Source organism: Hevea brasiliensis, chromosome 16 (assembly GCF_030052815.1).
Source record: "Hevea brasiliensis isolate MT/VB/25A 57/8 chromosome 16, ASM3005281v1, whole genome shotgun sequence".
Classification (NCBI taxonomy): Eukaryota; Viridiplantae; Streptophyta; class Magnoliopsida; order Malpighiales; family Euphorbiaceae; genus Hevea; species Hevea brasiliensis.
The window spans coordinates 48,756,914-48,772,952 of NC_079508.1; the positions used below are offsets into that span (position 1 = coordinate 48,756,914).

At 32.9% G+C, this 16,039-nt stretch overlaps 1 protein-coding gene across 1 annotated transcript; it reads right to left on the reverse strand.

Moving 5' to 3' along the window:
* Positions 1-12,780: 12,780 nt before the first annotated feature.
* LOC110648969 (uncharacterized) lies at positions 12,781-14,884 on the reverse strand. Its single transcript, XM_021803354.2, has one exon. It carries the CDS (start codon positions 14,323-14,325, stop codon positions 12,985-12,987), a length of 1,341 nt encoding a protein of 446 aa, XP_021659046.1. The 5' UTR covers positions 14,326-14,884; the 3' UTR covers positions 12,781-12,984.
* Positions 14,885-16,039: the final 1,155 nt, after the last annotated feature.

Consider the following 16,039-nt stretch of genomic DNA (forward strand, 5'->3'; position numbering starts at 1 on the left):
CAATTTCATCCACTAAAACTTATTCACAACTAGCTCTTCCTCTAGCTGATAGTTCAGAAGGGTTGCAAGCCCTGGTAACTAACTCGAGTTAATTCTAGTCACTACTTTGATAGTCCTTTCATACATGACATTAGGTATATGCTTACCATCATTTTCTTTTTAAGAAGAGTATGTACAGACTGGTGCCTATTAGGTTTTTAAATACTGGGTCATCTCAACATTATTTCTCTTGCTTATGTAGACTTCCAGAGCCAAAGGTAGGATCTAAACTTGAAGAGAAGGAGAAATCTCCTCCTACTGACATCAGCACAATATTCATGTCTCTTGGTCTTCTCCCTGAAATTTCATCATTTCTATATAAGATATCAACTACAATAATCCTTCTGTTGTAGCACCGATTTGCCTGATATTTCATATTAAGATTTTCTATCTTCACTTGTACTCCATTTTTACCTTTTTATACCTACCTTAACTCTTTTGCATCCCTATATTTTACTGTATTCAAGAAGATAGCTCTCACTAATAAACTCTTCCAAAATGGATTCCAATCATGCTTACTGTCATAACTTTTATCCTTGTACTTCTTAGTGACTTGTGACTGTCATTCATACATATCTCTTTCTGCTCTATCTCCTTCTGTCGTTCTGTCACTCATTTTCATTCATGTTTCCTTATAAAGTGACTCTATTGGTCATACTGAAAATGCATACCTAATCCTTGATCGCAGACCCCATAATTGCCATCTCACCACCTCTACTTAGGTCTTAAGCCTATGTGCCATTTTCCACCATCCTTTTTGTTCGTCATGCCTATTTGAACTATTGGGTTTACTTTTATTTAACTTACTACTTATTAATTCACTCCTTTGCCTGATAGGACAGTTCAAGGCACTATTGCACATCCTATAACTTTTACTTGCTCTGGTTGCATTTCTCAACTAACTTTCCTTATACTGTTATAAGTCTAAATGGACTTATCCCATTACTACCTACTCCATCTTAGAAACAGGAATAGGCAGAGTTTGATCCATATCCTGCAACTTTGAACTCCACATCTCATCTCCTAACACTGCCCGAGCTATGTCCTACTCTAAGTCATACATTTCTAGATTCTATATCTTGACGACCATCCTCACTCATGTAATCTTGTTCTGGGCTTCCAAATATTGCCTTTTAGTTCATCCTATTTTCCTTGCCCAGGATGGCGCTTTATGTGCTTTATATCTCACTTTGATCTTTCTAATTTTGTCTTATTCTTGGCTATTTGGTTTGCTCTTTAATTCACCTCTTTTATCTTACCCAAAATGGAACCTTGATTACCTTATTCCCTAGTTCTATTCTTCTTCTTGACTTAACAGCTATGCTAGATAACTGTACTTTTCAGTGTCTATGCTAGGTCATCTTCACCTTTGTACTACTCAGAATTGGTCTTTCAATCACTCTGATTAGCACTTTCACTACCATTCAAATTTCTCTCTTGTTACCTCTGAAACCAATTGTCCAATTTTCATTTCTATAATTCCTTTTATCTACTGACTTATTCTAACTGACTTGCAGTCATTATCCTTTCCTTTGCTTAGCTATAAATTACCCTCTAATACCTCAAGAAGGGAATTTACAGGATCCCCTTTTTCCTTGCTGCTCAAAAACTCTGCATCTATCATGATCTGATCCCTTATAATCCTCATAACGAAAATCATACTCTCCCTAAAAGGAGGGGGGGGGGGGAGGGAAGGGGTGCCTGAGCTACTATTTTCTCTTACACTACAGTCCTATTTCGGACATCATTCCACATATCATTATATTAATAGTACTTTTCTGTCTCTTCTGAGAAGACATTACCACATTCTGTAGCATAACTGACTATAAGAGAGGTATTACATCTACCACATTACCATAACTATACAAGGCTATCTGCTCTCTTTTTATATTGTAAACTTTCTTAAAATGTCACTTCCCAGGCTACGAATATTATTCATAACCTCGAGTCTCCTTTAGGGAGTAGAGCCTTACTTATGCTCCATTGTCACACAAAAGAGGTGCTATTTTCATTAAACTTTAGGCAATACGTCCACCGTAACACCAATACTGCCAACGATCTTATATCGGAGACCAGATGATCTCACTAAGTAGCTGTCATTATTACACTACAATCATACTAAAAACCTCTAGTCTCGTGCCACTTATGCTATAATTCTGTGCTCAAGTTAGGATAACTGAGTCATTGACTCTAGTTATCGCCCAACTGTGACCTTCAATGTTCTAGCTCAAGGGTTTTAAACTGCTAACTAAGAGCTCCAAACTCTTTTGCAGCATTAGAACTCTATTCTGGCATAACTATACCAAAACAGAGATAGTCTGCAAACACCCTCACCCTGGAACACTACAAGGAAGCACACAGCACCACAAAATAATCCCGTGTCAACATTACAATCTACAGCTTCCAGCACAAACATCGAGAACATTGTATAGTTACTATAGTACATCCCAACAGATCAGTTTTTCTACTCCTTTATCTCTCCTGAATCCGCTGATACCATGAACTTACTCTGGCTGGCTATTCACTGATGATTGCCAGCAACAATATCCTCACTCCCATTTAGGGCAACTACACTGCCAAAAATCACTTTTAGATCCTTGTGCCTTGCACTAAATAGGCTCGCGCCTGAAAGGACGTGACTGCTGCATGTATTAAGGTCTCCTTTCGTTGCCGTTCACCATTCAAGGGGGGTTGCCGGTGTTGCTCGGGATTGCTTGAAGCTCGCTGGACCTTTGTTGGCCGTCGCCCGCCATTGGGTCGGCTAGAGACGCATTGAATGGAGAGGGAGAGGGAGAGAGACTGGAGGAAGAGAGAGAGACGAGAGGAGGGGGGGGGTCCTGTTTGCAAAATTTTAAAACTCTTGTTTTTTTAATCTTTTAATTACATAACTAGTCCTTGAACTTTTTTATGTTTTTCAATCAAGTCCAAAGATTCTTTTACTATATTTTAAATTTAATGAACTTTAGTAACAATAATAAAATCAAATGTTCTCTAAAGAAATTAAATTATTTTTATTTTAATTTAATAAATTAACTTTAATTTATTTTATTACAACTAACAATTTAAAATAATTATAATAATAATACATGTCAAAATAACATTCATGAACTAAGATATTATTATGAAAATACTAATTTAGTACCTTAAATAAAATAGTAATAAATTAAAATAAAAAATTTTAAAATATTTTATATATATATATATATATATATATATATATATATTAAAAAAAAATCTGGTTGTTACAATCATAGTCTTCCCTAACAATAGTCGACATGTTGCCTTCAAACAACGCCATGTTCACAAACAACTTATATTTCCTGGAAAAGGTAGTTTTACATGAACACTTCCATCTTATTCATCACGGTGCTTTAAGTGGCTCTTTGAATTCGCCACCATAGAGAAACTCTTCTTATTGCAACAATTGCAAGAGTGCATCTCAAGACAATGACTCCTTTTGAAATGATTCCTCACGCAAATTACCAATTTGAGTGACCAAAACTTTTTGTGCTTTTGTTTTGATTAAAGGGACATAAAATCTTGTGTTTTCTCTGTTGTTGTCGCTGATGATCTATTCACCTTATTGGGCATGGCTAGCACCTTCAAAGTTTTGAACTAGTTTCCATGGACCTACATGTGCATGCATAGATTAGTGTCTCACATGAGCCGTTTCCTACATATATCAGAGAAATGAACATGCTTCACCAACAATATCACCATAATAAGTTTCACTATGTCACAATCAACATCAAAATCATCCATTTCCTCTTTTTGTGAAAATTGAACTCTACCTTTTGATTCCCTTTGTTGGAATTATAGTACGAAGAATTTGGGGTTTTGTTGCAATTTTCAGATCAAGTGGATCTGAAAATTTCTTCCACATGTTTAGCAACGGTTGGAAGCTTGATCACTGGTTAGGAACATGTAAAAAGTGCATCACCATTGATGATAACCTGGTGGATGGTGGAGGAGATCTTGACGGAGATTAAATCCATCTGAATTTTGTTGATAAAATATATTGTTGTTGATTGATTTTGACAAGAATTGCCACATAGAATTCATTTTCACCCGCATTGTGTAGAGATTCAGGAGAGAAACTTAAGGGTTGACGCTACCCACCAGCATAGAATATTTTGTCATAATAGATCTAGATTTAACTAGATTAAACATTGTTTCTTGGTTTAGATTTTTTGATGTCCATAAGTGTGTGTGTGAGAGAGAGAGAGAGAGAGAGAGAGAGTAATGAAGGTCTATTTTCATAAGTGAAGATGATAAGCTTTGAAAGAAAATTGACTTATTGGACTTATAAAAAATAAAAAAAAATCGAAAAGAACATTTTAGATATTTAGGAGGAAGGTTTTTTTTTTTTAAGTTAAAAGTTCATTAATGAGCTTAAAGGTGCAATACATAAAAGGCCATAAGCCTCAATACAAAGATGCATAAAGTAAAAACCGCCTAGTTTACTGTTACAAGCCCCTAAGTCCAAGCTCACAAGAAGCCAAAAGCCCATAAACAGAGAAACCTAACCCTAGAGATCGTGGCTCTAAACTCGCAAATGTTGACCTAGTGTAAAAGGAAAATTTTCTCCTCGCCATCATTACTAATGAATCAAATGCAACCAGGAGAAAGATGCAAACACTAAAGCTCAAAGGAGGAAGGCCTCAACATTGAAATCAAGCTCAGATTGACTCTATCCCCACAACAAACAATCACCTAGCAATCTGAAAGTTGACAATGACAATCGGATCGAGGATATGAATGGACAATGAGCCAGAGCCCTTTTAACACCTTGGCTATTGAGAGACTAGATGCCACAACAGTGACATTGGTACTATCCCCAAGAGGTATCACACCAACTAAAACCATAACCCATCTTCCTTTCAATCCAAAATAGTCCAAACACCACCATACATCACAAGGAATACCTAACACCCAAAAGAAGAGCCAGAAGATAAACAATCATCATAAAAACCCATGCAAGCACACTTTCCTTAAAGTCCAATTATGCAAATCAAAATTCACAAACAAAACCATTGTTTACAGCCCTAACCCAGTGAGGGAAGGGCAAGGGGAACTACTAAAACAACAAAAAGAAGAAAGAGACAAAGACTTTGAAAAACAAAAGGAAAATGGAGAGTTTCTCTCTCAAGTAAAAACTAAGGGAGTGTTTGGTACGAAGTTAAAACGGAGAGTAATTATTATTCTTATAATTTTTAACTCTTCATTATTATTGTTTGGATACTAGAAACTACGTAATTTTTTATCTCATTAATATTTATATATTTTTTGAGATCTAGATTAATAAATAATCTTTTTAAAGGTTAAATATCTTAAAGATAATATTTAATCCTTGACTTTTTAACCTTCTAGCAAACACATATTAAAGAGAGTCCTTATATAATTAACTCATATCAACACTTTTTTATATATATTTATACCCATATTTTCTACGCTCTCGGATTTGAGGATATATAATAAAATTTTAATAATGTCAAAATTTAAAAATGAAGATGCATAATGAAATAAAAGGATGATAATATTATTGAACCTTTTATAAAAATTAAGAGTGAATATATGTATTTTACCATTGGGCCATATAGAAAAAGTTACAAGTAGACAAAAGGTTTACTTCACATGGGTGGGCATGTGATGTGCTTACATCTTCTGTCTTCCATGTGGATTAACCTCTACATTTATGTGGCACCAGCTAAGCAACCACAATGTGGATTCTTTTCTTTTTTTTTTTTCTAAAATAATAATAATAATATTTTTTTTTTTCTTTTTATCCTGTCACAACCAAAATTGTAAAGGACGATATACCATATACAAATCACACGTATTCTAAAGTTTAAGGGTTGAGCTTTTTTTTTTTTTTTTCTATTCTTTTCTTTTTTTTTATTTTTTTAAATAAGTAATAATCACTTGAATGTGACCCATCAAGTTCTAAAATAATGTTACAATGACTCATATGCTTTTATCAACGTATTATGATACTTGCCACTTTCCCCACCTATTGTCCTCTATTTTAGTTTTTTTTTTTTTACATAAATTAAAAAAAAAAACAATGATTAGATTCATTAGCAATCGTGATTAATTAATTCACTAATCTATATATAATCCCATTACTAGCACTTTCAATAATAGGGTGTTCAATCTCAATCTCCATTATTATAAATTTATTTTCTTTTTTGTGTCTATTTACATTCCATAAAAAACTAATTCTTTCAGAGTTCGTGATTGTTCTTTCTAACGATAACTTCCCTAAATATTGAATCTAAATTTTCTTTCTAAGAATATAATAGAATTTACCACTACACCCAATACTTATTGATTATCTTCCTTTTTTATAACAATGACCTCAAAGACTTAGACATAATTAAAATTTACAACTAGGAATGATTAATTGACTATAGAGTAAATTGGCAGGGATTAGAAAGCAAGTGTGGAGATTTGAATGTTAATCAATATATAGATTAAAAAGTTGTATCATTGGAACATGAGAACATGTGAATGTATATATATATATATATGTGTGTCTGTGTGTGTGAAGCTAGTAGTAAAATGTCATTAAATGATCCCAAGACTTGAATTAATTAAAACGCATAATTAGTGAAGTGATTAAGGAAAAAAAAAAACAATTAGCCATGCCAACTCGCAGTTCACATTTTAGTCAAAAAAATGGTGGGGTGAGTATGTCGATGGAACTCTTGAAGAAAGCACTGAAAAATGCCCATATTGGGCAAAGAAGGGTGGAGGCCCCCATGTGGCCACAAACAACAACTCACAATATAGGGGAAAGAAAGAGGAGAGAGTTGAAGAGCAGTAACAAAAAGCCATTTATGTTTCTCTCTCTCGCCTCCACTTCGGCCTTTATTTCACTCGCTCATGTCCACTTCTCTTGATGTGAGAGTGAGACTCCTCTATGGATAACAAGATAAGCCTTTGCTAAAAGACTTTTGTGTTTGGTAATACTCTGTAGGTTAACTTCCAAACGGCCCACAAATTGGGCAGAAAAAAAAAATATTATTTAATTTATTTACTTTAATGAAATTAATTAATTATTTTTTTATTTTAAAAAATATAAATTAATTTTTATATTTTTATTCTATCTAATTTTTAGTCTTCGTTTAATTTAAATGAAATTTTCTGTTAGTTTCAAAAGAGAGAAATTATTATTATTATGAGGATTAAATAATTCAAAATTAAAAAATATGTAAATTATATAATTATATTTTTTAAATTATAAAGACTAAATGAAATTTAAATAATGTCTATAATAATAATAACTAGAAGAGCTAAAAAATAAATAAAATAAAAATTATAAAAATTAATTAATATATTTTTTAAAATAAAAAAATTAAATAATTAATTTCATAAAAATAGAGACACTAAATAAAAATCTTTCATTACAAAAATTCTATATTTATTTATTTATTTATTTTATCTTTTCCACACTGAATTCTAAAGTGAGCTAGCACTAGCTAAATATATAACCCCATCAAGATTGAACTCTAAAAGAGTGTCATCAACTATGCATAAATAAAAATCAGTCTATTATCATTGATCTAATAATAAATAAGTCAAAAACACAATTTTAAAATAAAATAAAAAATAATTTTATTTATTATTTTTTCATATTGATAATATATATAAATCTTACAATTCCTTCTCTCTCTCTCTTTCTCTCTCTATATATATATTAAATAGCCTATCATTTCTTAAGGTCAAAAAGTGCTTTTCAGCTTTGCAATATATAAAAAGAAGAAGCATAAAAAAAAATCTTGAAGCTAGATTTTGTCCTATCTTTTTTTCTCCTTTTGAGCACCTTTGTTGATGTGATGGTGAGGCTTATGTTAGTGGTGAACAAGAACAAACTGCCTATTCCATTCAATAAATAAAACCATCTACAAAATCCCACCTCCTAATTAAATGGATTTTCCAATTTCTAAATGAATAAGAAAATTTAGCTATCACCTCTCAACTATCTATATTAATAAATGGTTTTTCAAAATAACAAGTAAAATACATTTTTATGAACTTTTCAATTTTAACTTCAATAATTCATTTTTAATTATATTTTTAAAAAATTAACATCATAACGCATATTTTGACTAAATAATATGTATACATTTAATTACAATAAATATTAGAATTAACTATAAAAATTTTATAAAAATATTAATTTTACTTTATAAAAATATTAATTTTATTACTTATAAAATTAACATACAACAATTATATGAATAATTGCCACTAATGATATAAAAAAAGATATAACAATTATTATTATTATTAAAAATTTTTAGTGGTAATAATTGTTATTGTAAAATACCAAAGGCTATAATTTTATAATAATAATATACAATAATTTATACATTGCTGACATAAATTTATGATAACAAATTTTATATATTTAACGATAAAAATTATCACTGTTAAATTTAACATTTGTTATATATATATATATATATATATATATATATATATATATATATATATATATATAGATGGGAAGACTAATTTGATATTTTTATGTGAAAAGTCACGTATAACAGCAATTATGAAATATTAACACGGCATGTTTATTTATGCTAGTAATATAAACACGGAATTTGTAATTTGTTTAACATGCGCCATTACATCTCTTAATACACCTCACCTCATCAATTCAGTTCACCAACTCAATTACTGCATGATCTATTCTTACAAAATTGTTAAACGAACACAACTCAATTATTTTACGGATGCATAATCCGATTTCTCTGGAAATTGTTGTGGAAACTTGAAAATGCTGTTGAGAAATAGGACTGATATGGCTGGCTGGCTGGCTATCGTCCATCTTCCTTAAAAACCAGGCTCTAGTTTCCTCATCTATCATGTCTCTATTCTACAGTATCAGTGAATTTAATTTATAATCAAATTTACATTAAAAATAAATTTTAATTGTTTTTAATCAACGCATGCAAAATGATATTTTTCTCAACAGAAGTAAAATGAGAAGAATCATACTTGGTATTCCATTGTACTTAATCATCTCATTCTTGTTTCTTGCAAGAACTTGGCAAAACATGAAAGATAATTAGTAGCTATCAAGCAAAATTTAGCACCAAAAATGGAGGACACTCATGGCATTCTGTACGAGCAACTAATAATTAATTCAGCTGCAGATCTTAGTTTAGTCATGCAAAATCCAGCAGCTCCTCCTTTCATCATGCCCATATGATTTATGAATATTCTTCACTGGAGATAAATGTTAAAGGGGACAACTTGTGACCATGCATGCAAAGCAATCAGTGTCTCATCTCTTCAGAATCTTTCCTTACATGGAACAAACAAGGGCAATTTCTCTTTCAATAATACACTTACCCTCATTTGTCATGTTCAAACCCCAAAATTAAGCAATCAAGAAAAGGCACATTCTCATCAGATCAAATTCAAGCTACATATAATGGTTCTGCTTAAAATGATCTGAAATTCAAGAAAAAAGAATGGCTATAAAGATTTTGTATGGTGGTTGAGGTCATCTATAGCACAGATGTTAAAAGCATCAGTCAGTCATGGGGTTCATAGCTCACTGACATTGAAGTGTTTGTCTCACAATATAAGAGACTAAGGGTTCAAACTCTAACACCCCATAGGCCATCACCTTAAATATTTTTTAGGTACCAAAATAAACATCAATCAATTAGGACATGAAAATTATACTTCCTTCAGCTATATACTGAATACACTTCAGAAATTAGCTTGTCATCCTCTCCAATCATAACCTTTTACTGTTTCATGATTCCCAAAGAAAACCAGAGGTGAAATGATGAGAAATATGAGGCAGGATCTTCACTGTGTGACTTCTCTGTTGCGTTCAGTTTCGGATAATTATTATGAATCTTAAAAGCTGCTTTTTAAAGTTTCAGTGCTGTTAAAAACAGTAAAAACGACTGGAGTTTTTTTTTTTTTAAATGTCAAATTTAATTTTAAATTAATTTTTAATACACATAAATTAACATATTTAAGAAGTTTTTTTTCTTAGCAGTAGTTCTAACAACAATACCAAGCATACCAAGCAAGTAGACACAAATATCCAAATACACTTGATGTAATACAACTATGCTTAAAGGAAGCAATCGGCATTCTAAAACTAGCCAATGCAAACCACAATGAGAGATTGGAACACTAGTATAAATGCAGGAAGAATCATTGCTTGCTCTTTTTTATTAGTGAATTTTACATTTTATATTCCCACAAACCACCATGTGTTTGGAGAAATAAATGCAAATGCTTTAGGAATTGGTGATCACAGAGAAATGTCAAGTGATGGAGGGCCAATTCCCATGGAATTCAGGAATACAATTCCTTAGGAAATACTGGACTCTCAAATATTGGAACAGGAAGATGAAGAGAGATATTGGAATTGTATACCTCTTACAGCTTGTCAAAAAGAACAAAAAGGTTAATTCTTATGTTAGGAAAAAAAAAATTGTAAAGTTTACTTCTTTTTTTTTTTTTTTTTAATACAATTAGCTGCAACTGGAACTCAAGAACCTCAATATCATCAAGTTAAAACTCATTTGTCACTTTTTTAATTTGATCAAAGAAGTCCAAACCAAGATTAGAATATATGCAAATGAAGTAAATTAACCTATTTATGATTAGACTTCAAAATTCAAATCCTAATCAATAATATAAGGAGTAAACTCACTTATACTACCTTTAGAGTTGATGTCATGCATAACTTTCGTTTGCGTGTCAAGCATTCTTCTCCATTGTCATTCTTAGTTTTGCTCTTAGTAATAATAACTAACAACTGATACACCTTGAAGTATAAATACTACAATTATAAGATAGTGGAAAGATGAAGCAAGCCAAGAAATTCAAGGAAGGCACAGAAGCCCAATCCTATTGGCCCAAAAGAGCATGCCTTTTCATTTCAGTGGAATAACAGGACAATCCTTCTTTGTTTTTCTAGGAAAAGCCTTCTATATGTAAACCGGTTAATCCTCTTCCGGGTGGGTATGAATTAATGAACTGTATAAATGAAATGAAAGGTAAACCATGGTGAAATCTTATTTTTAACCATGATGTTCTCAAATTCTAGATGTCAGCGTTTTTTTCCCAATAAATAGTTCTCAGAAAGAATGTGCGTTCGATTTTGAAAGCAAAGATGATCCATACTGCAGCTGTAAACACTAAACACACACTTCCAAGGCCACCCTCATACCAATCACATACTTCTTCACCGTACCCGTATTAAAACTCAACCATGTATCAACAAGGAAAAGAAAGCACTAGCAATAGTACCATGCATAAAAGAGGGAAAGAAAAGCTCTAGCAAATACCTATAGATGGAGGACTGCTTTGTTGCCTACTATCTTTTTACTTGCAACAATCACTTCACCTGTAACAGCACATCTTTGCCACAGGTCTGAGTTGCACAGATTACAATACATTCTTGAGACAGCATTTAGAATTTTCCCTCGGCAATCAATCAAAAGAAATGATCTGCTGCAGTAACAATTTTGTGCATGAGTTGCAGGTCGATATCGTCAAGGTAATGAACAGCAAGCCGTGAAGTTCTGTTTCTGATAAGCTCTGAACTCTCATTTTCCTAAATCCTGATGACAGTACCAACAGATGAATAAACTACAGCACCTGAGCTGCAGCACGCTAAAATTGGCCTATCCTGAAGCAATTCACATAGGCTTGAATGATAAGATCTTCATTCATAACAGCTGCATTTTTTTGAAAAAAAAAAAAAATAATTAAAAGGAGTGAGAGAGAGATGTCTATAAAGAAGGCTGCTGCATGTCTCCTTCTCAATGAAACTGCTATTACTTGATAGTACATAATCACCCACACATTTCACTAAAGAGCAGGTTTTTATTTGCCCGGTAGAAGCTGAAATCCTGTGAATGCAGTGTTTGAGTCCTAAAGAACATATCACAAATATACAAACATGACAAATAATATGCTTATCTTCCCTGCCACACAACAAAAAACTTTTCAATAGGCTATTCCAATAGGTCAAAAATCTCCATAGAAACGTATTCCTTTCAGTCCATTGTTGTTTTATCCTACCAAAACTTACACAATTGCCAACTTGCAAAATAATTGCCTCTCAGGATTCAGCTATTAACTGAAAACATTATCTGTTAGAGAACAGGATTTTTGTTCTATAGAATTATAAAATAATAAAGACAAATTCCGCCTGCCAAAAAGGCAAATAAAACAATACAATCGGTGAACATCTGACCCAGCAAGTTGACAAAACAAGCTTAAAGGGGAGGCAGAAAATACCCTCTCCACAAAACACAACTATAGAAGAATGAGGACCTAATTATATCTTCAATGATGGAAAGACCTTCATGAACTTGTCCATCTTAATGTCAACCAGACAAGAAAACATGCTTCATCATGAAATTTAACAATGATCATACAACAGCTTAGAGACACACAACTGCAAAATCTATGACCTAAAATTATAGCATGAAACTCCCGGAATTGCACCTATTGTATCCATATTAATACCTCATACATGTGTAAAGTAATTAAATATAAACAATGGATTTCTACATTCCTAAACCACAATTTGGAAGTACAGCAATTCAAACATTTACAACAACTATATATATATCTTAATCATCAAAATGGGGCTAAATATTCAAATTTCAACCAGAACTCCAGATACATGACAATTAAAAAAAGAAGAAGAAAAGATTGAAAGAAAAAGATTCTTGCCACAATATCTTCAACCAAACACAATACTATTCCACTAAAGTCAAACAATATAACTAGATAATGGTATTTCAATACCTCAAGTTTACACAATTTAAAAAGGCAGAGTAATATTTCCAACAAGATTCTCCTCCTAACAGATACTGCAGAACAGAATATTACCAAAACTGAAAGCAATATGACATACGATGAACAAAATCGGATAGGACCAGACAATTAATTAAAATCAACACTGTTTTCTTTGCGCTTCAACTCCAATGCTATTCGCTCATTCTCAAGCTTCATCCTTTCATTTTCAATCCTCATCTTCTCTAGTTCATGATCTCTTTTCCTGCTAAATCTTTTCCACTTGAATCGCTGCTTTTCCAGTTCTAACGTCTCAAGTTGAATTTGTAACTTTTGCTCTTCTAACTGAATTGTGCGAGATTCCATCCACTGCTTCTGTGACCATGCTGCTCTCGTACTTTCAGACGACATTTGATTCATATCGACCTGACCGATCTGCAGGTGAGAATAGGAACCTTTGTTACCATCCTGAGATGAATGCCCAAAACAAGCATCTTCATGGCCCTGGCCATGTCTCAACCTTTTCACAGAGCCCCCTGAGACCGCACATATTCCCCTGCTATCCCCACGTGAAGTATGATTCTCCTCAAATTCATCATGATCCTCAGTTTCCACTTCTTGATCATCTTCATCAAGATCATCCTGTTGGTGCCTTTTCATATCATCAATATCGTGATCATCTTTACTTCTAAGAGCCAACTGCAAGGAACGTTGCAATGCTGGATCATGAGGCAGATGCAATCTATTACTGTTGTGGTATGAACACATCTCTTCATAGAATAGATGTTTTGAGCTTAAGATTTTCCTAACATCATCTTTATCTTTATCTGTTAGATAATCTATAACATCCAAAAGTGCAGGGTTCTCTACAACTTGGCAAGAAGTGCCCCTCCCAAGCATGTCATTGAGCCTTTTATACCTTTTGTTAAGGTCATTGAATTTATCCTCGCACTGCTGCGGTGAAACATGGAAACCTCTTTCAGCCATGACCTTGGAAACCAATTTCCACTTGCCCTTTTTCTGTAAGACTGCTAATTTCCTTCTCATCCCACCTTCACTATCTGAAGACGTATCCTCGCCTATGTAAGATACCGCAGTTATCAAAAGCCTCACCATCTTATCAGTCCACTTAACACGCTGCCATGCTGACCCCTTTTTCCCTCTACTTGCTTCATTGTGACCATCAGCACCATCTTCTGTATAGCTCCGCTCATCCTCGTCACTTGCCGGATTTTTCCCCTTATCTCCCTTGTTGTAATTAGTCATGGAAATGGTTTGATCAGAGTTGTCCACCGTTCCTATGGTAAGAGGGAAAGCCTCATGAACTGAGGGATGGATTGAGGAGCCTTGGCGATGACCAGGGTGTTGTTGCTGGTTTACAGTATGTGCGTACGGAGCTTGATGACGAAGTCTAATTGATCCTTGCAAGTCAAGACCTCCAAAAGGAGCCCCACCAGGCATCATACCTCCTTGTGACAAATTCCCTTCCATTTTCTTTTCCAGAACGAATTAGATCATACCCATGAGCCCATTTTCCTAAAACCTTATTTACTGTTCATTTTTCTCTCTCTGAAAGCCAATTAACATGCTTTATGCTCTTATCAAGCTAAGCAAACTCATTTCTCATTTTCACCTTTTTAAGCATCTCATCAAATTCTCCAGCTACATAGATCCTCAAACATGTATATTCAATTCGCACCAGGCAAACAAACACAAACCCTTTTCAGAACTCAATACCAAGCTCAAAATCTCAAAGAAAAACTTCACTAAAATACCCAGTTCCAAATTTCCCAAATTCACCAATAGTTACATAGAAAACGCACCAAAACATTCAAACCGAAAAAAAAAATCCTCAATGTTCAGTAATAGAGAAGCCAAGCTACTTATCTGCAGCAGAAAAATTCCACACAGCCAACACCATGCAAGCTTGAGAGAGAAAGAAACAGAATTGCCTATAATAAAGGCGAAAATCTAGGAAGAACATCAATTACCAAGCACAAAGCCATCACAAGGGGTAAAAAAAAAAATTGGGTATTAATATATGAAGGTGTGTTTCTTAATATTTATAAATAAAGGTTCAGCAGGTTCAATGTATGAGAGGATCTGGTGGGTCCAAAATGACATTGTTTATTTTGATTCCACGCTCTATACACACTCCCTGCACAAGAAAAATTACCATGTCAGTCGTAATACCAACCAAATTGAGTCGGCAGCATAGTTTTCTGAGCTGGTCCGATTTTTAGCTAAAACTGAAATTGATTGGGTAATTTTGGTTCGATTTAATTTTATTTTTGATTTAATTTATTTAAAATTTGATAGTCAAAATTTTTATTTTTTTTTAAATGAAAATCATGTTTTTATTCTAAAATCAGAACTGAACTAGTTTAAATCAGTATAATTCGATTATGGTTCAATTCAAAACAATTTTAATTAAATCTGAATTTAATTAATTTCAGTCTAAATCCAAATTGGCCCTTGTTTGATTTGACCCGCTGTAGTTTAACCCAATTGAGAAATCGGATTGATCAATAATATGACCAATAAATAATTATAAAATTAGTAAACCTAATTATTTTTAACCCACACATATAGCCCATAAAAGCAGTCCAATTTCAAAAAAATAAACAGATAGAATCCCACTATAAATTGAATTATCCAATGGAGAGCATTAACTCACCCGACCTGTAACTCAAAGTATCAAAAATCTTAGGAGTTCAGCTCACTCTTATAATCCTCAAAACAGATAAATAAATATTTGGGGAGCTCAACTCCTTCCATCCACAGTAATTAAATTCCAAACATTAAAACAATCTCACATGACTAAGTTTACAATTCCAAAAAAATTAAGTTATTACAATCCCAGATAAGAATAATACACTACTGATACATGCGGAGATCTAGAATTGAAACAAAAATAATAAAAGCATAACTAAACTTTTCTGACTAAACCTGTGAGAAAAAGAAAGCAAGTTATTCTCAATAAGTCCACCTGTTACCTGAGGAAAAATAGTTAAACAGGGGTAAGCGCTCGAATTATAGAGTAAGATATTGATTTTAAATATAATTTTTATAACTAACTAAACCTAATATATTCTTATATATGAAATAAAACATACTCACATAGTTTCATACAATTCAAACAATATTCACACCAAAAATAATTTGGAGCACTCACACACATGTGTGTCACATCAATACATATGTA